At 39.6% G+C, this 26,354-nt stretch overlaps 3 protein-coding genes and 1 pseudogene across 6 annotated transcripts in view; 1 reads left to right on the plus strand and 3 right to left on the minus strand.

The window, feature by feature from the left end:
• LOC146483722 (uncharacterized) overlaps window positions 1-26,354 on the plus strand; it is a 232,772-nt gene that overhangs the window by 24,658 nt on the left and 181,760 nt on the right. The gene's annotated exons all lie outside the window — the stretch shown is intronic.
• On the minus strand, window positions 1,010-26,292 carry LOC146483724 (uncharacterized). Of its 3 annotated transcripts, XR_014863828.1 has the most exons (13): window positions 26,168-26,292; window positions 24,352-24,982; window positions 23,455-23,637; window positions 23,202-23,244; window positions 22,741-22,805; window positions 21,802-21,916; window positions 20,089-20,168; window positions 19,935-19,978; window positions 19,321-19,451; window positions 18,483-18,532; window positions 15,773-17,482; window positions 12,756-13,686; window positions 1,010-2,742 (listed from the first exon to the last, which is right to left on the minus strand). XR_014863828.1 is itself a non-coding variant. In XM_085105875.1 (12 exons), the coding sequence occupies exons 2-12, from the start codon at window positions 24,937-24,939 to the stop codon at window positions 13,435-13,437; spliced, it is 3,261 nt and encodes a 1,086-aa protein (XP_084962001.1). In that variant the 5' UTR covers window positions 24,940-24,982; window positions 26,168-26,292; the 3' UTR covers window positions 12,660-13,434. The 3 variants fall into 3 exon arrangements, 2 of the variants coding, with proteins under 2 accessions (XP_084962001.1, XP_084962002.1); XM_085105875.1 differs by lacking the exon at window positions 1,010-2,742 and having other exon boundaries at window positions 12,660-13,686; XM_085105876.1 differs by lacking the exon at window positions 1,010-2,742 and having other exon boundaries at window positions 12,660-13,686; window positions 26,173-26,281.
• On the minus strand, window positions 1,863-11,604 carry LOC146483725 (uncharacterized; annotated as a pseudogene). The gene is made up of 3 exons (XR_014863829.1): window positions 11,183-11,604; window positions 4,210-5,340; window positions 1,863-3,617 (listed from the first exon to the last, which is right to left on the minus strand). The product of XR_014863829.1 is annotated as an uncharacterized LOC146483725 (transcript).
• LOC146483726 (uncharacterized) lies at window positions 7,161-8,295 on the minus strand. The gene is made up of 2 exons (XM_085105593.1): window positions 8,041-8,295; window positions 7,161-7,934 (listed from the first exon to the last, which is right to left on the minus strand). The coding sequence occupies exons 1-2, from the start codon at window positions 8,293-8,295 to the stop codon at window positions 7,299-7,301; spliced, it is 891 nt and encodes a 296-aa protein (XP_084961719.1). The 3' UTR covers window positions 7,161-7,298.

Below are 26,354 nucleotides of genomic sequence, written 5' to 3' on the forward strand. Positions count from 1 at the left end.
AATTTACGGCCGAAATTTCAGAGAACGAGACAAGCTATTATTATCACAGTTCAACACGTGTCCTTCCTGTAGTTCCGCGAGAACAATGTCGCTAGTCAGCGCTTCCCAATTGCCTTCGAGTTCCTTGCAGCAGTAGCACTCGCTGATATTTGCTAGCAGATCACGGCTAAGGTTACCACAAGTACATCTACATGGAAAATAATTTGTTCGAATGTATGTGAGTACTTGGTCATAGTTTTGATAGATGATAATGAAGAGCGCGTATGCAAAATGCAAGGTGAGAACTTAACCATCCACTAACACGCACTCTATTCTCCAAGCGTTTCGTTAAATCTTCCTCGAGTCGTCGCTTCTCCTCTTGTTCCTTGCGATATCTTGTTAGCCATTCTTCGTCTGCTATCGGCTCGTCCGCGTACGGTTAGAGTGTATCATCATCTTCACACGTATTACTTGTTTAAAATTTTGTGGACGCCATCTATCGCCTCGACTTCGACGCTTTCAAATTCGTCCTAGCTGCTTTCTTCAGCGGTTTGCTCACTTTCCGTGTCAGATAAGTTTTCTGCCATGGAATATACTTATTTGGAGCTAAGTTTTTCCTTCCTACCGGTGAATCTGACGATTTTCTTTCTGCCGCGAATGTACTTTACTGAAGGTCAAGTGAGTGCATAGACTCGAGAGTTCCTGAATGTACGTCACAGACCATGTCACGTGGCCCTATTGTGAGCCCGTCGGCATTCTCATCAGCGGGGCGGGTGGACCGCAATAAAAAAGGATTTTAAAGATTTGTAAAATTCATAAAAAATTCGCGTTTCATGCAAATCGAAAATTTTTTTCGCAGACCTTCTTCGCGTAACGTAAAGATTCAGATAAGAAAATAAAAAAAAATTCCGTTATGGGCACTTTAACATGTTTGTAGAAAAAGCGAGGATGTAAAGCTTATTAAATCCAAGCTTTTCAAAAGAAAACTTGTTCGTGTACAACCTTCCTTAAAGTAATTTCTTTGTGAACACATGTTAAAATCAGTTTTTTTATTCTTTTGTAAAATGTTAAAAGAAAATAAGAAGCACAATGTTAGAATAAGACTACAACATGCAGTGTATTTAGCGATACTTAAAAACTTCATTTAAGGACCGAAGTATTTCTGCGCGGTTTATGGCTATGCAGGAAAAGCAGATCTTAGCAAGGGCTATGGAAATCCAAAAAGAAAATTGGGGGTAACCACGCATTTTTTAGATATAATTAAGCAACAATTATTGTAAAATAAAATTGAGGGGAGCTTTATTATCTTTAAAAAAATGCATGGTTACCCCCAATTTTCTTTTTGGATACCAAAAGTACTTGCTAAGTTCTGCTTCCCCTGAATAGTTTTAAACCGCGCAAAAAAATCCCTGTATTAGTAACCACCACCCATAGGAAACTCGAGTGTCACGAGATGCGCAGAACGGATAGTAGACACCGTCCTTAAGTAGTAAGATTTTTAAAGCAGAATAAGAAGAAGAGAAGAAGGACCTTTATTGATTTATACCGCTCAGGGTAGCCCCTTCAGATGCAAAAAGCTGTCTGTTATCAATGCGAGCCCTGAGCACAACAATGTACTAAAACTATAGTATACATATGCATTAAACTAATACTGATAATAATATAGATAGAAAACTATGTACAAAAAAAAAAGATTTAGAAGCAAATAAATACGAAATACCATCAAGATAGTTCGTTAGCAAGAGTGCAACCATAGTAGTAGAAAGATCGTTTTGCGATCTCAGTCCTCACAGGTAAAAGGTTGCTTTGTCTAGTGGCGCGCGCATGGATTGTATTATTACGTTTAAAATATCCTTTAAAATATTGGGAACATTGACCTTGCAGGCATTTCTTAACAAGTTTAAAAACAGCTTTACGACGGCGCTCCTCCAGTGTGGGCCAATTCAGAACGTCCATTGCCGGGTTGCTGCGCACAGTTCTTGCAACTATTCCGGCCGCCCGGTTTTGGAGGGCTTCAAGGCTTTGTTTGTGACCTTGTCCGCAGCAGCCCCACACACTTACACAGTATTCTAAAATTGGCCTAATTAGACTACAACAAACTATGTTTGCACTCTCTCTAGTGAGGCTTCTACGAAGCCTGCCGTGCATTCCTACGCGTTTTCGCGCCTTCGAAATAAGGTGCTTTATTTGCTCGTTCCAGCTAAGGTGGTCATCAAAGACTATTCCGAGATAAGTGAAGTGAAAAACCCGCTTAATAACATTGTTTTTTAAAGTAATAGAAAAAGAGTTTACGGCAGATAGACTAGAGGCAGTTCCGAAAAGCATAGCTTCAGTTTTTGATACGTTAATAAACAGACTATTGAAAGAAAGCCAGTGTTCAATTTTAGACAGATCAGCAATCAGCTTGTCTTGAATAATAGAGGCTTTAGAGGACGAGCAGTATAAAACCTTACAGTGTCATTTGCGTACATCAAAATACTGCATTCGGACACTACCTTCGGTAAATCATTAATGTATGGAATAAACAAAAGTGGACCGAGGATAGAACCTTGAGGCACTCTAACAGAGATGGCTACCGGAGTAGAAGTCACCCCTTGAAGCTTAACAACCTGGGAACGGTTCGACAAGTAGTCCGTAAACCGGCCATGCTCTTTATCCACAATCCCCAAATTAGAAAGCTTGTCCAGAAGTACCGCATGATCCACAGTGTCGAAAGCTTTACGAAGGTCAATAAACACCGCACCAGTTAAAAAATAGAGTATGCTGTACAAGGTGGTCCTGCCTTTCCGAGTGTGTGGATGAAATTCTAAAGTGTGACCATTCAAATGAAAGCTTCCGGCTGAGCAGTAATTTCCTGTGGCGCTGTTTAGCTCGCTGTACAAGGTGGTTAACTTTCTGGGCTGGATACAAGCCTCGAGTGTGACCGTCAAATGAAAGGAAATGAGTAGTACTTTCTAGTGGTACTGTTTCAAACGAGCTGGTTCAAAGAATCATAATTTTTGCGGCTTAAGAGCGGTTTTTAATTGAGTGTCGAAAGTAATTGTGTTTTTGCTTTGGTTTTGCATTACTACGCTCCGTGATTGGTTGATAAAACTCGCGCCCCTTTTTTTAACCACTAAGATGTAAAACCAAAACCAATCGTGCCTTGTTTGCAAGTGTTTCCCCGCGCTTTGGACTGGTTACATGTATTTTCTTTTTATTCTGATTGCTTCATTGCGCTGTCGGCATCTTTTGCGATTGGCCAGAGTAATTACTTTGGTTTTGGTTTTACGGCACTCGATTGACAACCGCTCTAAAGGCTTAGTGAATTACGGCATTGGCTAAATTTCACGGCAACTTATTCAGGGAACTGCAAATGCACAGCATACTCGACGGCTGTGCATCTATAACGTGGCTCAGTTCTTCCGTTAAACGTCACCAGTCCCTGCTGCGCTCAAGGCCTCGTCTTGTTGTGTCAACACGGATATGACGTCACTGATGGTTGGACGCTCCTCGGGGACTCTCATGACACACCGCATAATGAGCTCCCGGAGCACGCCGTTCGTTACCTTGCCTATCTGCTCTTGTATCTGCTGAGGGACCGGAAGTTCTCTGATGCACATCTCACACAGCAGTAAACCGAAGCTGTACACATCAGCCTGAGAGAAAGAAAGAGAGAATGAATAAATGAATGAATGAATGAATGAATGAATGGATGGATGACTGACTGACTGACTGACTGACTGACTGACTGACTGACTGAATGACTGACTGAATGACTGACTGACTGAATGACCGACTGACTGAATGACTTACTGACTGACTGAATAGCTGACTGACTGACTGACTGACTTACTGACTTACTGACTTACTGACTTATTGACTTACTGACTTATTGACTTACTGACTGACTATTATTTTGGCTTATAGACCTCTTTCATAAATGGCTGCTGATTTTCCTTTCTTTTCGGAATATGCTAATTGGCCCTACTAACTTCATTTTAGCACATGGTAACGAGGCCAGTAAAGCTAATTTTCATAAAAAAAATAAAAAAAAATTTATCGGCCGCCATTTATGAAAAAGGTCTATGGTATGATCTTTCCTTTTGAGAAGAGAATCTGCCTGGACGCTACTAATTTCAGAGTTTTAGCCCTTTCCTTTTCCTCTTTTTTTAGAAATGCTAGAAAAGTTGTTGTATTATCAGACTCGTTAGTTAAGAGATTGAAGTCAAATGATAACCTTGTTCTCACCTTTGGCGATTGTTGAGAGGTCAGTGACTCGGGTGCAGCATAGATCCTAGCCCCCGGATTGGACGTCATGCATTGGCGCATGAAATTTGCAGCGCCGTAATCTGACAGCTTTGCTCTCCAGGAGTCACCCCGTCTCCATAGCAACACGTTGGAACTGCTGATATCTCGATGCATGATGGGAAAAGGTTTATTGAGATGGAGATAGTTAAGTCCCTTGGCGATATCCAAAGCGAGGCAAACGATTTCCTCGTGATGCAATGCGCGCTGGGTTAAAACATTCCTCAGATCGGTATCGAGTAGCTCAGTTACAAACAAGGGACTGCCGTCATCATTGGTGGCGCCGATGAACTGTAGCAGGTGTGGATGCCGGCAGCGGGACGCAATACTCATTTCTCGCTCAAATAGTCTGCGATTGTGAGGCGAGAGAATGAGATCATGGATCTGTTTAACAGCAACCTGACAACCGCGAAAAGTTCCTTCGTATACCTTGCCCCAGGCCCCCACTCCTAAACTCGTTCCACTTAATATTACCTCCTCACGTCGGATAATCCAGTCACGTGGTTCAAGGCGCCTATACTCGGCCAAGGCGTCTTGCGCCGCAGCGACTGCTGACTGCAGTTCTCGCAGGCGGAGTTCGCTTTCATTCACGGTTCTTTCGCTCTCTCGGATTCGTTGCTCATATGTTTCACGCTCTCGTTCAAGATTTTCCCGGTCTTGCTGCAAAGTGTTCCTTTCTTCGGTGAGTTCTCTCTCAGTAGCGATTCTCCTGTTCCTTTCGTCATCCACTTCAATCTGCAGGTTACTTATCCTCTCTTCTATTACTTGCTCCTTCTCATCGAGTTGTTCTCGAAGTCTTTCTCGTTCTCTCGTTAAATGATCAATATATTGCTTGCCCTTGGACAAAATTTCGTCTTTCGCATGAAGGTCGATCAACAACCGTTCCATTTTTGTTTTCATAGCTTTTTTCTTCCGAGGAATCTGTTTCTCCCAGAACTCTGGAGAGTTCTCGTCAGGATTTGCATTTTCTTCATTCTCGTTTGTCATGACTTGAAGTGCTCTCTCGACGTCTAGAAAATCTTGTGACTTAAATTCTTCTGTTTTCCCAATTCGGCTTTCAAGTTCCTTTATGCTCTGGAAACAAAATTGAAACATGTGAAATTAAAAAACAGGCGAATCTGCTCCATGACTGCATGAACCAACCTGGAAACTTGTTAGCCACCAAGAACGTAACATACCGTAAAAATCCGAAGGACTGTTATGGGGGCTTCTTACTCCATGGAATTTTTCGTAACAAAATGGTGGGATGAAAAGCTACGATAACAGCTTAAAACAATTACGAAACTTCTGAAATTTTAGATAGCTTTAGACTCAGTACCTTACGTGATAGGCCGGACGACCATTACGCCGGCGGCTAAGCTATTCAATAGTATCTCCTCTGTCCAACACAGCCTAGCGCACCTGATCCCTCAGAAACATCGAGGTCAGTATAACATAAGAAACAAGAGGATACTTGAACTGCAACGATTTTATACAGTACGCTTCAAACAATCTTTTATTCCGGCCATGTGTGGCCGAGCCAATAACAACTTATGCAAATAGAAATCAGTCTTATACTCGTTTCTATCGACGTTTTGACCCTTCCATTCTCCCAACTTTAAACACTTTATTGTCATTATTATTATTATTATTGATAGATGAGTTAATCGTTTGTCTCACGATTGGGTCACAAAGATGTGGATCGCGACGTTTCGACCGCTATACTGCTGGTCTTCATCAGGCGATGGTGTCGACTGATTGCGTGACAGTATAAGTAGCACCTTGGTTTGTGTTGATTGGTGCGTTTCGATCCTCTCTTAGGCTGTTGTTGATTGGAGGATTTCGATCCTCGTCGTTCAGACTAGAAATTGTTCCCTCGGCCGTCCGCCTTGGTACCGATCGGTTGCTGTGTAGTTTGATCGTGGGCATCCATGCTTCCGGAATTTCAATTACATTATCCCTATTGATGTTGTCAGGGTGAAGTCTTATGTGAATAGCCTCTTTAACCCTACGGGTGTACCAATGTGGGTCTCGGTCAATAAACTTAACCTCATCCCAGAGCGGATAGTGGCCCGTCGCATTGCTGTGTTCTGAAACGGCGGAGGCAAGCCGTATGTCTCTATCGTGTTCCTTAATCCTTTCATGCATAGATCTTCCCGTCTCTCCAATATAGACCTTGCCACACTCACAGGGAATCTTGTAGACTACTCCGTCTTGTTTTGCAGGGTCGACAGTGTCCTTAGGTCGCACTAGGTGTGATCTAAGTGTTGTGTCAGATCTGAAAACTGTCCGTATGCCTTGCTGTTGTAGGCAACGGCGAAGAGCCTCTGATAACCCTTTGACGTATGGTAGCACCGCAGTAGATTTAATTTCAGGCGCTGGTTCTTTTGTGGCTGTTTGTTTCTTTGTTTTCGTAATGTTTTTCACAAACGAAAACGGATAACCGTTAGAAACAAGAACTGATGAGAGATGTTTCTTTTCTTGCGAGATAACTGATGGTTTAGTTATGAGGTGTTTCGATCTATCGTACAGGCACTTGACAATACCGCGTTTTACAGATTGCGGGTGGTGTGAATCATACGCTAGGTATTGGTCAGTGTGTGTAGGCCTCTACTAACTATGGTGTAGGCTTTCTGTAAACACTGGTAGAGAGGTAGCCATCCGAATCTCTAGTTACCAACGTGTCAAGAAAGGGTATGGTGTTGTTGGTCTCAGTTTCCATAGTGAAGCGGATCGTTGGTTGTTGACTATTGAGGTGTTGCAGGAAAATGTCAACTTTGTCTCGACTCAAGATGGTAAAGGTGTCATCCACATAGCGTTTCCAAATCTTAGGCATACAAGGCGTAGAAGTCAAAGCTTGTTCTTCAAAATCCTCCATGTAGAGGTTAGCTATGACAGCGGATACAGTACTGGGCTACCCATGGCTGCTCCCTCTTGTTGCTCATAAGTTAATCCATCATATTGGAAATATGTGGATCTTAGAACGAAATCCAAGAGGTCCGCAATCTGTGCAGGTGTTAAAGTCGTGCGGTTAGCAAGACACGGGTCAGCTTCTAGTTTCCGTAACGCGGCCTGTACGGCGCCTTCGATAGGTCATTTGTGAACAGTGATTCTACGTCAAAAGACACCATGATCTCGCTCTCTAGTACCCTCTCACCGTTGATAGTGGACACGAAATGAGCTGAGTTGTTAACTGTATACTCTGATTTCCCTGTTAAGGGAGATAACACATCGGCCAGGTAGGAAGACAGATCATAAGCAAAGGTGTTCACACAAGAAACTATAAGTCTCAGAGGTGTATTTACCTTGTGTATCTTAGGAAGGCCATAGATTCTAGGTGGTTGCTTATGTTTGGGCCTGATCTTATTATATACGGACTCTGTCCGGTGCCCACCTCGCTTCAGGTTCAGAAGCTTTTCAGTCAACTTTCGGCTCAAACGGTCCGTTGGGTCTTTATTAAGAAGTCGGTATGGACCCTTCTCAATCAGTGCTTTCAGTTTATCGTCATAGGTGTTTTTGTCTAGCACTACACTGGCACGACCTTTGTCTGCCGGGAGAATCATAATGTTCTTATCCTCTTTTAAACCTTTAAGAGCTTGTTTCATCTCCCTGGTGATATTAGGTTCAGGAGGCTTAGCCTTCTGGAGGATAGAGTTTACGTTTCTCCTGACAGTGTCTGCCGGCCTGTTCTGCGTCAAGTGGTCTTATTGCAGATTCAACCTTGGCAACTATCTCAGTGGCTGGGATGCTTGTAGGTGTTACAGCAAAATTTAACCCTTTCTGTAGTAAAGATACCTCAGCGTCGCTTAAGGACCTGGAGGATAAGTTGATAACCCATTTGGATTTGTCAACTTGAGGTGTTCTGTCAACATGAGGTGTTCTAGTCGTAGAAACAGAAGACTGTTTCTCGATCAACAGGTTATCGAACTTTCGTTTCTGTCTGTCTCTGGTCTTATTAAACAGTCGTTTTGTGTTGCAACTGATCTCAGAAGCATCTTTAGGCGAAAGAGTGGCTGTTATACTCTTCGCTGTAGAGTGGCTATCTTGCATCGCATTTCCCTTAGCCCTCTGAGCTAGTCTGATTCTCTCTCTTAGCAATTTCAAGGATGCTAGTTCGGCTACTCTGTGACCGCCTTTGGTTGGAACTGGCGGACGGACCCGAAGGTCTCTAGGAACAACGTGGTTCCTTACGCACCTTATGAGAAAGGTGAGGTGGTTAGCATATCGCGCGAGCTTGCGTGAGCAACGCTCGTGTCGACGCACCAATCAACACAAACCAAGGTGCTACTTATACTGTCACGCAATCAGTCGACATCATCGCCTGATGAAGACCAGCAGTATAGCGGTCGAAACGTCGCGATCCACATCTTTGTGACTCAATCGTGAGACAAACGATTAACTCATCTATCATTTTAAACCACGATGACAAACACCTTTCATAATATTATTATTATTATTATAGCAGAGTTCTCAACTGGATGCTAAAATTAGTTAAAAAGCTGCACAGGAAGCACAGCGTAGCCTGTGAGCCTAGGAGTTAAAACAGGATATAATAATAATGATGATAATAATAATAATAATAATAATAATAATAATAATAATAATAATAATAATAATAATAATAATAATAAAAAAAATAAAATCTTTCTTTATTAAAATATCCCAAGCAAAATTGATATTTACAAGTTAAAAGTAGAAAAAAGAGCTATTAAAACCTATTTACAATTCAATATTTAAAATTCATTTCGATTAAAAAAAAGCGACTATTTCCAAGCACAACAGAGCTATTTTCAAGCACAATTTTTTAACAATAGTAAGACTAAAATTTTGATGAAATAAAGAAAGTTGTTAAAAAGATCCTAAAATACTAATTTACAACGTCACGCCATCATTCACTTAATATAATAATAATAATAATAATAATAATAATAATAATAATAATAATAATAATACTAATAATGATAATAATTATAATGATAAAAAATAATAATAATTCTTTATTAAAATATTCCACACAAATTGCTATTTACAAGTTAAAAGTATATAAAAAAGAGCTATTAAAAAACCTATTCACAATTCATTTCGATTAAAAAGAAAGAATATTTTCAAGCAATAATGTTTTTGTAAAGAAAACGAAAGAAAACAAAAACAAATGTCATGAAGTTTTTAAAAAATTAAATTCGGCATTTTAAAATCAGTTCCACTTGATAAAAAGAAAAGAAAAAAAATAAACAAAATAAATAATAATAATAATAATAATAATAATAATAATAATAATAAATAATAATCTTTATTAACATATTCCAAGCTATTTACAAGTAAAGGAAAAAAACAAGTCATAAACTTACAAAAAGCTATATAATAATAATAATAATAATAATAATAATAATAATAATAATAATAATAATAATAATAATAATAATAATAATAATAATAATAATAATAATAAGCGGTGCTGTCGGGCACGCTCAATATTGCCCGGACATTTAAAGTTGTAACTTGAGAGACGATTGACTGTATTATCCAATGATAATGATGACTACATTATCTAATGACGATAATTTTAGGCCAAGTTTGGATCCGTTCGTTTTTTTTAATGCTTCATTGTGTCTAGTCTTATTTTTGTTGGTGTCGGCAACCAACTGATAATTGTTTATTTCTTATGACGATACGTAATTTGAGAGAAGATAGAATTGTAATGACAATAATTATGTGATTTTTTTTCTTTAGTAGATGAATAGATACAGATAGTTTCTATATATTTTTTATATATTTTTATTATTATTATTATTATTATTATTATTATTATTATTATTATTATTATTATTATTATTATTATACCGTGTTACCCATTGCCAAAGCGACAAATGTTTACATTCGCGACGGCGTTCTATCTGAAGACAGTTTGAGTCTACTTAAGTTTTTATACGCAACAAAATTGTTCCATGAGCAGATGTGAAACGGTGACAAACTATATATCACTGAACTCCTCCGTTTCTCGCAAACCATGGCGGAAATGAGTGAAATGCGGCGCACCGTTAAAAGGAAAAGAAAACCGATTTCGTTCTGTTGCATGACGATTTAATTTCTGTAATTATGTATTCAATCGGCTCTCTCTCCTTGGATGAGCTGCCAATAACAAAGGCAACCTGATTGCACAGTCGTTATGTTTTGATAAAACTGCTTTCATGCTCAAAATACACGCCACGTAATGCCATAAATCACAATAAACTGGTTGACAAAACAGCAGTGAAGCGGCATGTCGTCACAAGATTTCTGACTTCCTGAGTTGCTAATGCTAAGGCACGCGATTGACATCAGACTAAGTTTTACACTAGAGGAAACCAACGAATTCAGTACAGAATTTTGTGAAAAGGTTGAGTAAAGAGGAGTAAAAATGGAGCCAGTGATAGATAATTGCTCACGAGCTGACTCCGAAGAACTGGACTCCCCAGTGAAAACGGACTTAAAGCAGTCTAAAGCAAACGTTTAAAAGTAAAAAAAAAAAAAAAAAAATTCACAGAACATTTGACACAAACTGAGAAATATTTGTTTTGAATGACTTTAATCCACGATTAATGAGTTGAATGAACCTACTGGTGGCTTACTTAAATGTAATCCTTAGTTCATGATCCGTTGGATAGTGCCGTTATCCTGCTTTGGAGAAAAGAATCTAATCGAAGGATACCTTTTATCCCAGGTTAGGGTGTTTAAATCGTTTGTTGGTAATTAAAACAACGCTGGCTGGTTCGCTCTCAGTACGGCTAGGTAAGGCTTCGTGTCTTCTCAACATTATTCGTTTTCAGTCATTAGTTTACTTACTCAACTGACATGCCTTCTACGAAACATGTTCAGTGAGGCACTTTGAATTTGTTCATACAGATTTCAGTGACGGAAACGTCGACTACAACCAAGCATAGCTAATATTAAAGCTTACCGTGTTTCCCATGAGTGATTCAAGTCTTCTTACTTCACACCAGGCCGATCAGTGCCAAAGCGACAAATGTTAACATTCGTGATGGCGTTCTATCTGAAGACGGTTTGAGTCCGCTTTAGTTTTTATACACAACAAAATTATTCCATTAGCAGATGAGAAACGGTAACAAATTATCACTAAACTTCCTTGTTCTCGCAAATTACCATAAATCACAATAAACTGCTTGGCAAAACAGAAGTCAAGCAGCAAGTCACAAGATTTCTGACCTCCTGAGTTGCTAATTCCAAGGCACGCGATTGACGACATCAGACGATTTCCTTATTTTAAGATCTTTTGTTTATCGTTGTCATGGTAATATCAATTTTACTAAAATATCTATGCTGACAAGCCTCAATCCAAAACCAATAACTGATACATGTAAATTCCACATCAATCGGTATTGGAGAAGACTACCCAATAGCCGATTGAAAGAGTGAGGTATGGTCCCTCAAAAACTGTATTGAAACACCATAACGAGTTAGAGTTAACATATAGAGTTAACTTTGTTTCATTAGTGCCAGTGGTAAAACTGTCATTGTAGCCTAAACAACTAACAAGCCTACTTCCTCGACAACTTTCCCTATACAGGAAGGTGTCTGCAACACAGTCTTGGACAAGAGCAAGTTTTCCTTGACGATTTTTTCCCCGAAATCTCCTTGCTCAAAAACAAGGCACGGCCAGCTGGCCAAGGAAAAATCTTTCCTCATTTTGTCATACACATGAGAAGAAGAAGCTAGGAAGACCCTAACACCATGTACACTACTTTAGCTCGGAAGATACTAGTACTAGGGACAAAAAGAACAAACATGGCGGCAGCCGTGCGTTCAGCTGCTCAAGGCCGACAGTTATTCTTCTTTTCCTTCTCCACTTGGTAACTACTCCGGCCGAAATTTCTGCATGTAAAGCAAAAGAAAAGTTTTTCCGCCTTCTAGGATCTTCCTAGTGCTAAGATCTTCCTCCCTCCATGTATACAGCCCATTATTATACAGCTTTCCAAATTTTGTGAAACTTGTCACTTGACCAAGTTTCGTTACTTCGTTACTCGACGAGCATTCCCTCGTAAACAACAGTTTTGTTCGTTTTTCAAAAAAGAGACTTCGAAAAGGAGGGAAAGGAACATTTATAAGCTTGCAAAATTTGCCTTAAACCTCTCCGTTCTTTGTAAGAACAAGTTCAGCCACTCGACAAGTTTCCCTTGACAAATTTCTCTCTACTAACAATTATCTCGTACCCAGATCGTCTCACTATTCGGGAGATTAGACAAACACCTGGGTACGAGATTAAATGAACAGCTGTTTTGCCATTTATTATTGCCAATGAAAGAACTTGACATGTTTGTAGAAAACGCGAGGATATAAAACTTAGTAAATCCAAGCTTGTCAAAAGAAAACTTGTTCGTGCGCAACCTTCCTTAAAGTGATTTCTTTGTGAACACATGTTAAAATCAGTTTTTTATTCTTTGTAAAATGTTAAAAGAAATAAGAAGCACAATGCATGTTAGAATAAGACTGCACCATAACTAAAATAGAATAACACAATCTACGGAAATCTTTTTCTTACTGTGCAAGCAGATCAAAGGACTGACTAAGAGAAAGCGGAGATGAGGTCTGACCATCTGAGCTTTAAGAAAATGAACATTTTTTCTCTTGCGTATAAAAAGTTGTAGCGAGGTCGTCAGTGAAGGAGTCAAAGAAAGTAGAAGAGAAACAAAAAGAGACAAAACATGGTAACTCAACGTAAGCAAATCATTTTATCCGCAGAAGGCTTAAAAAATTTTTAAAACCAGTTTCCTTTCACTTTGGTGCTGTTCAGTATGCTGTACAAGGTGGTCCTGCCTTTCCGGGTGTGTGGACGAAATCCTAAAGCGTGACCATTTATTATGCTGTACAAGGTTGTTCTAACTATTGATTCTGTGGATGAAATTCTCAAGTGTGACCATTCAAATGAAAGCTACTGAGCAGTACTTTCCTGTGGCGCTCTTTAGCTCGCTGTACAAGGTGGTTCACTTTCTGAGTGTGGATACAGGCCTCGAGTGCGGCTGTCAAATGAAAGGAAACGAGTAGTTCTTTCCTGTGGTGCTGTTTCAAACGAGCTGGTTCAAAGAATCATAACTTTTGCTGCTTTAAAGGCTTAGCGAATTTCCGCATTCACTAAATTTCACCGCAATTTATTCAGAGAACTGCGCATGCACAGCATCCTCGACCACTGTGCATCTACAACGTGGCTGTTCTTCCGTTAAACGTCACCAGTCCCTGCGCGCGCAAGGCCTCGGCTTGTTGTGTCAACACGGATATGACGTCACTGATGGTCGGACGTGCCTCAGGGACTCTCATGACACACCGCATTATGAGCTCCCGGAGCACGCCGTTCGTTACCAGGCCTATCTGCTCTTGTATCTGCTGAGGGACCGGAAGTTCTCTGATGCACATCTCACACAGCAGTAATCCGAAGCTGTACACATCAGCCTGAGAGAAAGAAAGAGAGAATGAATGAATGAATGAATGAATGAATGAATGAATGAATGAATGAATGAATGAATGAATGAATGAATGAATGAATGAATGGATGGATGGATGACTGACTGACTGACTGACTAACTGACTGACTGATTGACTCACTGGCTGGCTGACTGGCTGACTGACTGACTGACTGACTGACGGAAGGAAGGAAGGAAGTGAGGGAGGGAGGGAAGGAGGAAGGAAGGAACTTTCTTACAAGACCTCATCCTTACCACCAAGATTTTGTAACAATTTCCTTCAAAACAACCAATTTCACACCTACAATACTAGAAACTCTCATGCCTTACATCTACCTTACTGTTGTACAAATATTAAGAAATCTTCTATATTTTTCCAAGGATTCAAATTATATAACTCCCTTAACAGCAAAATCATCAACTTTACGAATTCAATTTGCTCTTTTAAGAAAGCCCTTACGAATAACACGTGATTTTATAGCTTATTACTCTTATCTCTTTGCTGTCCTTAAGTAATTAACTAATTATTTGTAGTCAACTTAGTTTAACTAGGGAGGCCGAATCATGCATAAGCTTGCTAGTTTCTTTTCGGTCTCCTCGGCACTTTTTCTCTGCAACTTAATTTAAATTATTTTATTGTGACTTGTCCGTAATTTCTTTGTTTCCTTGAATCTTTGCTGTTGCAGGAGAACTTTATACAGATGAATTACACCAAAACACAGGCAATGATAATGGGGAATCCTTATTTTGATTGTCGCCTCAAAGTAAATGATGTACCAATCACAGCTGATGAAACTCCCAAAATCCTCAGAGTGTCCCTAGATCGAAACCTATGTTTCAAACCTCATACCAAAACAGTACTACAGAAAGTATACTGTAAAGTCGGTGCGCTACGTCGAATAAGGAACTTTATACCCACGGACATCTGTATACGATTATATAAAGCCTACATTCTCCCACATCTTGAATACTGCAGCCCCAAACTCCTTGGTATCAACAAATCGCTGAAAACCAAATTAGAAGCTGCCAACCATTACGCACTAAAATCACTTGCAAGCCGGCCCGGAATCTCGACGGAATATGAAGTGTTGCTCAAGGCAGCTTCAATGCGCAGTCTAGAACACAGAGGGCTTGAACAATCGCTAGTCGTACTCTTTAAAAGCTTAAAGCTCAATGGCCCAAAGTACATATCCGACTTTTTTAATCATCGGGCCACCCCTTACAACTTAAGGGGATCTGGAAACAAATTACAGTAGTCTACATACAATACATTGTATAAACATAACTCATTCGCCTACATTACATCACATCTATGGAATACTCTACCAGCTACTGCCCAGTCCTCAGAAACCCTAAAATCCTTCAAACACTAAATATCTAAACTGAACCTGGTCGACAAAATTCGATCAGAATGTCGATGCAATCGCCGCATTTCTTGATCACATTGTAGTTTTCATTGTCTTGGCTATATATTTCTCCCTTAGAAATTTCACGAATCAATAGAGTCATTTTGTACTATTTTACCATTTATTTATTTTTGATATCTATAAATATTCACATTGTGATGGTAATTTTTATCAGCCCCTGGCTCGGGAGATTGGGCGACCACTCCCTATGCCCCCGACTTTAAATAAATATTGTATTGTATTGTATTCTTTGTGTGGCAACTGAAAATATTTAAAAAAAAAATACGCTAAAGTTGAAGTCATTATGAAGACTGAAAATGCATGTGTGTGTGTGTGTGTGTGTGTGTCAAGTAAGTAACGTGAATCAGCTAAAACCGTGAACGAGAAAGTGAATCTCTTTGCAGTTGTAAGCCGTGAGCAACCGTATCTCTTCTCTCGCGGTCGTTAGGCGGTAAACAAGGGGCTGGTTTACTCACAGCCGCAAATAAAAACAAGAACAAATTATGGTCATAGTATTATCTTTCCTCTTGAGATGAGAATCTGCCTGGACGCTACTAATTTCTGACTTTTAGCCCTTCCCTTTCTTTTTTTTGGAAATCCTAGAAAAGTTCTTGTATTGTCAGACTCGTTGGTTAAGAGATTGAAGTCAAATGATAATCCTGTTCTCACCTTTGGCGATTGTTGAGAGGTCAGTGACTCGGGTGCAGCATAGATCCTAGCCCCCGGATTAGACGTCATGTATTGGCGCATGAAATTTGCAGCGCCGTAATCTGACAGCTTTGCTCTCCAGGAGTCATCCCGTCTCCATAGCAACACGTTGGAACTGCTGATATCTCGATGCATGATGGGAAAAGGTTTATTGAGATGGAGATAGTTAAGTCCCTTGGCGATATCCAAAGCGAGGCAAACGATTTCCTCGTGATGCAACGCGCGCTGGGTTAAAACATTCCTCAGATCGGTATCGAGTAGCTCAGTTACAAACAAGGGACTGCCGTCATCATTGGTGGCGCCGATGAACTGTAGCAGGTGTGGATGCCGGCAGCGTGAAGCAATACTCATTTCTCGCTCAAACAGTCTGCGATTGTGAGGCGAGAGAATAAGATCATGGATCTGTTTAACAGCAACCTGACAACCGCGAAAAGTTCCCTCGTATACCTTGCCCCAGGCCCCCACTCCTAAACTCGTTCCACTTAATATTACCTCCTCACGTCGGATAATCCAGTCACGTGGTTCAAGGCGCCTATACTCGGCCAAGGCGTCTTGCGCCGCAGAGACTGCTGACTGTAGTTCTCGCAGGCGGAGTTCGCTCTCATTCACAGTTCGTTCGCTCTCCCGGATTCGTTGCTCATATATTTCACGCTCTCTTTCAAGATTTTCCCGGTCCTGCTGCAAAGTGTTCCTTTCTTCGGTCAGCTCTCTCTCAGTAGCGATTCTCCTGTTTCTTTCGTCGCCCACTTCGATCTGTAGGTTTCTTATCCTCTCCTCTAAGCCTATTTTCAGCTCGCGTTCTTGCTGCAACAGACGCATTTGCTCTCTAATGGTGTCCTCTTTCGCTTGCACGTCTTGAAGGTTCGAATGGCTCGACAATCTTTCACTTTCCAAGCTTCTTTCTAACTGGGTACAAGCGTTCCTAGCTTGTCTTAATTCCTCCTCCAGCCTCAACCTCGCTTGTTGCTCTTCGCCAAGAGTTGCTTGTAATCCATGAACGTTAGTTTCTTTTTCTCGCAGTTGTTGTTCCCTCAAACTTCGTACAGCCTTCTCTTCATCTAGCGCACGACGCACCCTTACCAAATCACTCTGCACCTTTCGTAAAAGCGAATTTGCTTCTCGTTCCTGCTCTAGCTCCTTCTGAAGCTGTCGCAAGGAAACTCGCTCTTGTTCTAACTCGTTGTTCATCAACGACATATTGACAGTTTGTTGGGTTAAAACCTGATCCTTTTCGCTGAAAGCGCTCTCTAAAACTCTGATTCTTTCCAAAAGGCGTTCTTTGTCAGCCGAATAACTGATCTCCAAGTCTCTCATCCGTCCAAGATGGCGCTCTTTCTCTTCCTCCACCTCTCGTAGCTTCCCTCTTTCGAGTTCCAGTAGTCTCTGGTGCTGCTGTAAGTTCTCTCTTTGTTCCTTGCTATGCTGGTCAAGTAGAGTGATATGCGACTCCATCTCTTTGTGATGAAGCAGGATGTCCGGTTTGACCGGTTTAGAGCTGGTTGGTACAGGTTTGTCCGCGCTACTTTCCTTGACTGCAGAAGCTTTTCTTCTCCTGCTCCGTGTCAGTATCGTGCTATCGGATTCGTCTTTCTGTTCCTGGGGTTTTTCCTCTGCAGATCTTGGCAGTTCATTTTTCGCTGTACCACTCGACGAAGCTGGAGATACTTTGCTCTGTGAGATGAATGAAAACACTATAAAGCGTCAGTCAAACAAAAGCCATACCGTATTTTAAGAATGTCTAGCGACTTTTTTCGTAAAAGAATGTGCGAACGTCGTTCGCCAACCAGCGGGATGGAAAACTGAATTGTAACTTGAAAACGTTGGGTCAGCTTTTCAAGTTGTTGTTTTTTTCCCGTTGTGTCTAGGAAAATACTAATATCACGAAAGAAATACGTGAAATACGAAACCAGAGCACAACCGAGATAACTGAGAAATGGCTGAAATTTTAACAAACGGCTGAGAAATTGACAAAACTTTAACTGATAACAAAGACTACTGTACCCCCGTTCAGAGTACTTTTTATAATATTTAATGAGGGAGTCCAACTTGCCGTGGCAGTTTTCAGTGGGGCCCTAACAAATAATAATGTGAAATGAAAACGATAAATGTTATAAAAAAGCTACACCTTAAAAATCGCGAGAAGCTAAAAATCGTTTAAAAAAGTTTTCAGTTTTGCTTTGAATAGCGACAAAGACGTTATTGATTTCAACTCCTCTTCTAAACTGTTCCACTCTTTTGTAGCCTCCCACGCAGTCATTTTTAGGGGACTCGTATTACCTCCTGGCGTTTGTGGGGAAGAGGTAATACGAATCCCCTAAAAACGACTGCGTGGGAGGCTAACTCTTTTGCGGATTGATAGGTATACCGCTGCTTACCCCAGTTAGTGCGCAACGGGGCAAAGAAAGATCATTCACACGTGTTGTTTGGTAAGAATAAAAAGTACCATTTCGATAAAAACTAAAATCAAGGTCAGTCTCCCCGAGTAGACATTTATGTAATGGGACACAATAAAAAAAAAAATCATTAAAAATCGTCTTTGAGAAAGGGTCTTCAACAGTCAAGTGGACAACGTTTATACACCACCCACTCCTCCCCATAAAAAAATGAAAGGCCCCTTGGTAAACCATTTCCGTGGGACACGCAAAACGAAGATAAAGAGCGTTTTTCTTACCGGAGCAGACTTTGGTCCTTCAGCAAACAGCTTTTTCCGAGCGCTTTTGCCTGTAAAAACAAATAAGTAGCTTCGGGTTAATTATAATAAATAAAATCGCACATGACATAATCTGCAGGCGTAGAAACACTCCCTGAATTTCTTAACCTCTCCTATCCTTGGACGCACTACAACCGCAACTATTAACGAATACACTACACTGCGGACGGCTCCATTCAAAATAAAGGGCTACACGGTACCTTTCCTTCCTTTTACCAAGACCAAGCTAAGGTCTACGTCTAGCGGTCGCAACTCCTACTTGACGCCTTTGTGTAACTTTGTGATCCAGGTAAGTTCTGTAGTCGGACTACCAAGTTCCTCTAAGTTACGACCAACGCTTACCGGTCGTTTCGCTACACCGCAGTTTAGTCGATTCGCTACATTTTAAAACTGACATATACTCTATTATTTGAACTCAATTTACTCCTGACGCTAACGGTGTGAAACGCAGAAACGCCGGCATGGAGTGAAGTCTCTTGAAACTTAACATAAGTAACGGGATGTTAGCCTGTATAGCTGGCGGTATTGTCCACGGGCGAATATAAGTTTTGGCGGCGGAGCCACCATGCTGCTCGTTCGCCCAACTTTCGCCTTCATTCAGCTACGCAGGCCAACGGGACGTTGAAAAGTTACCAATACGTTTTACGAACATGGGTCTAAATTCAGTTTCAACGCGGTTTTCAAGAATGTAAAACGCAGTATTACTGACAGTAGCTTAATAGTTAGTTTAAAACCCAAAAAGGTGCATGCCTACTTTACTCAACACTGGCTATAAATAAGATACAACTGAGTCATGGGCCTTTAGGGGTTAATATTTTTCTGTACTCCATTTCAACTGGGCTTGCTGGCTTTGGAGACTGTGTGCTTGATGCCTCAGCTGAGGAGCAAACCTCTTCCTTCTTGTCCAGAATCTCCTGAGCCTCTTTTGAGCTGGTACATAAAAGAAAAAAGAGAGACTTTTCCTAAGCCAATAGAGTCCTAAAGTGTGATGTCACAAATATTTGAATTTTTGAAATTATGGGATTTGTTAGTATATTCGGAAAGAGCATGATGGAAAATGCCTACTGTCTCGCCAAAAATCAGCATCTTACTGCAATTTGGGGGCGAGATATTAGCTCTGTTATGCCCTGGTGACTCCATACAAATCCTTCTAATTTTGTCTCAGTTCTTAACGTTTGGAACAAAGACAAAATTAGAAGGATTTGTATGGAGTCACCGGGGCATAACAGAGCTAACATCTCGCCCCCAAATTGCAATAAGACGCTGATTTTTTGGCAAGTAGGCATTTTTCGTCATGCTCTTTGTAAACATCTCAATAAATCCCATGAATTTTAAAAATTCAAATATTTGTGACGTCACACTTTTAGTACTCTATCTATCAAATGAATGATAACACAAACTGAGAAAATCTACCTTAGCTCACTCCATGTCAACTGATCAGCAAAACGGTTTTGAAACTACAAAATGAGAACGAACATAGGTCCATAAGTTTCAATACTTTATTTTGAGGCATTTCAACAACAAGCTGGAGAATGAAAAACAAAAACATCATCATCAGAATACTCACCAACTCGAGTAAGTCAGCTTTGACGTCCCTTGGCACTGCTCGGTAATTCATAACCAGGACAATGTATCTCTTTTTGATATCTTTGATTAAATAAAATTGTTTGAGTATTAAAGGATTGGAAAAAGAAGATTAGAGGAAACCTCCACTCTCGAAACATATTAACGTTAAATTGTTGAAAATACAATCTACTTTGAAATTTCGTTGGAAAACATGGATTTAAATAATATTTCAGTGTCGGACAAAACATGATTTGATTATCGCCTATTTTGGCTTTTAAATTTCCCTGGCACCGCCACCTTGGATTTCATGACGTAATATGGTTGCTCAATTGTTTCACACAAAAGAACTTCTGCTGAATAACAATAGTAGCAACCATTACACATCAAAATTCAAAATGGCTGCGCCAAGGAAATTTAAAAGTGAAAGTAGTCGATAATCATATCATATCATTCTAATTTTTAACACACTTGAATATCATTTCTACATTTTAGACTAAAATTTAGAATTTAGACACTATTTCCAACACTTAACCATCAGTTTGCTGTCAGAGTGGAGGTTCCCTTTAAGCAAAAATGTGGTAGAAATTTAAACATGTAAGTTGGCCCTATTACGCTTTCTTGTCTGAGTTTTTTTTTAATGAAAAACCTTAAAAGGGCACTGTCATGGCAATTTTGCCATATTTTTGTCAAAACTGCTCAAATATTGGACAAAAGAACCCTTTTTCTAAAATGAAATATTATTGCTGTTAGAGCACTGGGAAGAAAATATTAGGGGATTTATCCACGGAAGAACAAGAACAGTTTTTGGCAATATCTCTACAATACACTGGAGGAACTTGTTGTAATGCAACTTAATGACTGGCCTTACTGTTGTGTGGGACAGAGATCGATAGAGGGAGTTGATTCAATAACACCAGTTCCCGGCATGGGGAGAGCCAGAGGTAAAATAATGACGATGATAAATGCAATGTTGAACTGAGAGGTTGCTGTTCATTTGTCTTGAAGATTTCCCCCACGTACACAAATTTAAGAGGCAGTTACTGTGAAGTTAGAAGCTAATAAAGACTTGCACTAAAAGAGAGACAGCTCCTCACTATCTTTGGTATGTAGATATCACTGCTTCAACAGCTAATCAAAGGAGGTGGATGAGGCAAAAAAGAAGGATTGTGAACTGCACATGAAGTTGGTGTTTCAAGTAATAAGACCAAACACAGCTTAATTAAAGGTTAACAGATCACTTTTCAAGAAAAATAATTATCTAATGGCAGTTCAGCCATGAAAACTTGTGCCTTTTTGAATAAATCTTTTCTTCTCTTTTTTTATTAAATCAAAATTTTGCAGTCTTAATTATAATTTTTTTAAAAATTTAAATTTATTCTACACTGTATGGCAGCCATATCCAGTATCAACAGTACAGTGTCTAGAATGGAATGTTCAAGGTAGCTTGGTCAGGCAAAGGTTCTTTTTTATGGTGTAGATCCATGTTTAATAAAAATTTTACACTACATGTACATATATCTGCTTTGGTTAATTTTTTTGTTTGGTTTAAAAATTTTCAAACCAATTTGATTTTAATTTCCTTTTGTCTCAGATTATAGACAAATTAAATACTACACAAAGGAAATTGAAAAATTAAACTGCTTTAAAAAATTTTAAACCAAAAAAAAATTTAACCCACAACACTTAAATGTACATAAGATAAGATTACTTTTACCTTGACTCTCTGGATCCAGAAATTTTCCCTTTTCTTTGCATTTTTCTTGAATGGAACTTGCCCCAGCAGGAGTTGGTTTGACAACAAACAGTAAGGGAGGACCAGAAAAGTTTGCCTGGAATAATGAAATAAAATCAGTTGCTGTATAATAAAGTATAGAGTGGTACAGTTTGACATCACAAAAATTGAATATTTCTGAAATTATGGGACTTCATGAAGTACCTGGAAAGAAGTAGCATCTGTAGGGATTGTAACTCTCTAAGTTACTAATAATAATTATTAAAAACTGATCATTGTATTATGCAATTCCAGGGATTTGATTGGCTTAGTGGCCACGGTATAATGCCCGAGAAACAGTGACTATTAAATTGTCTTCAGGCCCCAGTTGTTCAAAGAGTGGATAACTTTATCCACTGGAAAAGTCGCTATACAGCGGAGCAAATGAACTCCAACCAATACTTTTGGCAAGTTTCCCACACAATCTCAATACTCATTCTTAAATTTGACATATTCTTCTTCTCTATCCACAAATTATAGGACTATCGAGAAAATCTTGCAGATATTTTATCTGCGGGATAGCATACTAACCAGTGGATAAAATTATCCCCCCTTTGAACAACTGGGGCCTGGTTGTTCTTGCAAAGTGAAATCAGCAAGATCTAGCGATACTTTTTGATTGTCTTTAATAAAATTAATTTAATTTACCATAATTTACCCTTGTTGGGTATAAGATGATTATAGCCAGCTTAGTGCTACATTCACGTCTCACTGGCTATCTATTGACTCATATCCAATGCGCTCTCATGGAATAATTTGTTAATTATTACCATTACAGCTGTACATGTAACTAGCTAATGATCCATGCATGTTTGTCGGCTGATAACAAAAACACTGTCTTAGATGACTTCTAGGTGATGATTTTTATCAGAAGTAAATTACCTTGCATTCTGATAAATCCTTACAAGGAATTCTGAAATTATGGGACACACTCTTGCAACCATTTCCTAAGGAAAAAAATGTTTCATGAGTGGACAGCAGCATAAAAGTTTTTATTGGACAGGTCCAATACCACATGTGTAGTAGCATCATCAAAATTCAAATTAATTCAAAATATTCAAATTTAAATCATCAAACTACATGACTGTAAAATACATATGTGACTCTATAATAATTATTAAAAGTAAGGCATTAGGGTACATGTAAGTGATACTGGTGCACTAGTGAAAGTGCTAGCAACCCACGTTGAGCAGTGTGGGCTAGAATAAGAAAACTGTTGCTCTCTTAAGCCAAAGCATCCCATAAGGGTTGAGATGTTGCTCGATTTCCTTCAAAAGTTTTAAGTTAAAGTAAACAAAAATGTTAATTAAAAATTCTTGTTACATCTTTTGTTACTATTTTACCTTCATTTGTCTCCATTTCTATAAATATTTTCTCTGCATAAATCTATAAAAATAAAAAGGTAGCTGGTAAATAAATTATTATATAAATACTGACAAGGAAACATACCAGAAATAAAATTTAATGCCAAATATTCTTTCATTACTTAACACTATTAGTTCCAAACAAATTCCAGTTACTGTATAATTTGACTGTATAATTTGTTACTTGGTGGCTTTCCCCTGGCTCTTGAACTAACAACGATATTGGACATACCTTAACAGGAGCAGATGCCTTTCCAACTAGCTCCCCAATTTGAATGGTGCTAACATGAAGTACTATGTAAATTGCCCTCTTTTTGTTTGCCATACTGGATGAAGCAGACTTTTGCTCAGCTGAACTCGCTGTTCCTCTCTTTTTCTGGTTTACAACCGCAAGTCGTAGTCCTCGTTTCACCTCCTATCCAATGTTTAAAGAAAGGAAAGGTTATTAATGATCATGACCCTTTTCCTATAAGACTCTTTTGTTAATCTTCCATACTGAATACATAAAGCAGTGTACTGGTAACCTGTTTAAACTCCAGGCCCCGGTTGTTCAAAGAATGGATAACTTTATCCAGTGGATAGGTCGCTATATATCCAGTGGATAAAAATGTACTTCAACCAATACATTTTAGCTGCAGGATAGCTATTTATCTACTGGTCAGGATAAAGTTATCAGCTCTTTGAATAACCACGACCAGGAAAGTTAATTAGGGCACTGGTTCAAGTCCCAATCTACTATTACTATAACTGCTATAGGATTCCCAAGTTTAACTTCTCAGCTGCACTTGAGGACTTACAGGGATTGCTAACCGAAGTTTTTTTCCAAGTCTGCTAGTAGAGCCATTGCTTTCTGCAAGATGAGAAAAGGCCATGCAGAGATTGTGTCAAGTCTCATTGGGAATGAGAGCCAATTGAGAATGTCTATAGTGTGAAGAAAAATGGAGGAGAAAAGTGACTAACGCCCTCTCAAATTAAACAAGGGGGTCTCAACACACACACAAAAATTTGGTAACTACAGGGGTATGAAGACGACCACACCTCAAAACTTATAATATGTTGACTTCAAGAGTTTAGCCCCTCTAACTTCAATCTGTCGTCATGACATACATGTAACTGAACAATTGATTACCATTGGTTTGATGTTTGAAGAATCACAGTGACTTTCCCTAGCAGCCGGGTATTTTTCAGCAAGATTCTTATCTTCCTCTGTTCCACATTGATCATGAGCAGACACATTTCCTTTAGACAACTCAGATACACTGCTGCTAGCACAAGCAGCTACCTCCCTTACATCCTGATGGTCAATATCCATGGCTTCTTCGACATCTTGGCTGCCCTGATTAGCAGCTGATGAAAATAACGTTGCATTGAACTTTGCAACATTGCTGGAATCTGCCAAAAACTTGCTGGAGTCAAGCTGCATACCTGGGTGTGAATTTTCAAAGCTGCTTCCAGATCTGTAGAGCTCCAGGGGGGTTTTCTCCGGGCTGGAATTCCCGGGGGATACCTGATGCCCTAGACTTGGCCATGACAAATTCATCAAGTTGCCATTCACATTGTGAGTGCCAGAATAAGTCTTTGAAGTACGAGATTTAAGGTGACGTGGAGAAGATGAACCTCTTGATGTCCGCGTTCTAAGGACATTATTGCTGGAACTGCTGGCGGCTACAATGACTTTCTTTGCTCCTTCTGCCTTGTCTTGAGGAAATGGATCCATGTATAAACCATAAAAAGCCAACTACTGGTTGATCATAGACACCCTTGGGTGTAAGAAATATCAATATTAGAAATTGAAACTACATGTAACAACGCAGTTAATATAGAGTCGTATCTTAAGGTCCTGTTTATATGGAGAAAAGTTGTCCTGGGAAAGAGGGTCACCCTCCTAACTAAGTCAGCTTCAGCGAGCATTTATGTGAGAAAAAAGTTGACCCCTCTGCCCGAGTCAACAGTGTTCGCGCATGCTCTGATTGTCTTGCCTTGATGAAGTTGACTTGGCTAGGCGAGCCAGAGTGTTTATGCGGAGAAAAGTTGGCCCTGCTAGGAGGGTGACCCTACCATCTTGCCGAGCCAACTTTTTGTTTCTCGTGTAAACGGTTCACCAAGTTTTGTAAGAAAATGTAGGAAAAGTTGGCTCATCCAGGGTAGCTCGGGTAGGTGAGTGACCCTTCTACCCGGGACAGCTTTTCTCCATATAAACGGGGCCTTAGAGTGAAAGTAATGAATTGATGGTTTGCATCTAGTCCCTAGAAATTCAAGTAACAGTGACATGGCACAAATGTTGATGCTACCACTGGCAAAAGAAGCTAAACATCAAAAGAAAAAAAAAACCATCAATTTTGGTTATGTTCATTATGCTGGTAAAAATCATTACCCATCACTTTAACTTCACATTAGTAATAACAAGGCCTTTCTTTGAAGAGGGTGGCAGTTTCTATAGAGAATACATGTACACTCAAAAACGCATGTCCATCTCAGAAAAGGAATCTTGAATAAGTAAAACTAAAAAAAAAAATGTTTAAAATCTAGGATAGACACTAATTGCCTGATATCCTCATATTTTGTTAAAATGGCGTTGTTTATTCTTGATCATGAGGGGAAACAAAGAGTAAACTTTGATCACCTGAACACAACAACACCTGAATGCTGTCGACGTGTACATGCATTTGCTCATAACGTATTCTAAAAAGCCAAGCCATATATAATCAGTTCTTACTGGTGTGATCGACTGATTTTAAATAGGTTTTAAAAAGCCTACATGCGTTTTTGCCCTGGCATTAAGAAACATTTCGAAGCAAACTTAGAAAGTAAACCGACAGGTCTTGGGGTTGCCAGATAAACCTAATCGACTGTAGTCGACGCCAAAAGGGTCTGGAAAATTTAAAATAACGAGGAAATACGCTGTACCCCAATAGCAAAAAAAAAACTACTAAATTAATTATTACCTTACATGTTCAACGGCAGATGGAGGGAGTTATAGCCAAGGTCCTCATTTAGCTAAGCACATGATATACCACACACTTGTTATCATGATTATGTGCAAGGTGTACTTGAGACTTTTTTCTGTTTACATCCTACGCGCAGCCACCAACAACATTATGCGCATAATTTCACATTGACACCGCTGAGGTT

This window comes from Pavona decussata, unplaced genomic scaffold (assembly GCF_977016875.1).
Source record: "Pavona decussata unplaced genomic scaffold, jaPavDecu1.1 SCAFFOLD_38, whole genome shotgun sequence".
NCBI lineage: Eukaryota > Metazoa > Cnidaria > Anthozoa > Scleractinia > Agariciidae > Pavona > Pavona decussata.

Coding starts and splice junctions, on each gene's coding strand:
- LOC146483724 (XM_085105875.1), bottom strand. CDS start 24,939: ATGGATCCATTTCCTCAAGACAAGGCAGAAGGAGCAAAGAAAGTCATT. Junction 22,806..23,201: donor AGAAATGGAGACAAATGAAG/GTAAAATAGTAA, acceptor TTTTTTCCTTAG/GAAATGGTTGCAAGAGTGTG. Junction 13,687..15,772: donor CCTCTCAACAATCGCCAAAG/GTGAGAACAGGA, acceptor TCTTTCTCTCAG/GCTGATGTGTACAGCTTCGG.
- LOC146483726 (XM_085105593.1), bottom strand. CDS start 8,295: ATGCAAGATAGCCACTCTACAGCGAAGAGTATAACAGCCACTCTTTCG. Junction 7,935..8,040: donor GGTCCTTAAGCGACGCTGAG/GTATCTTTACTA, acceptor CACTTGACGCAG/AACAGGCCGGCAGACACTGT.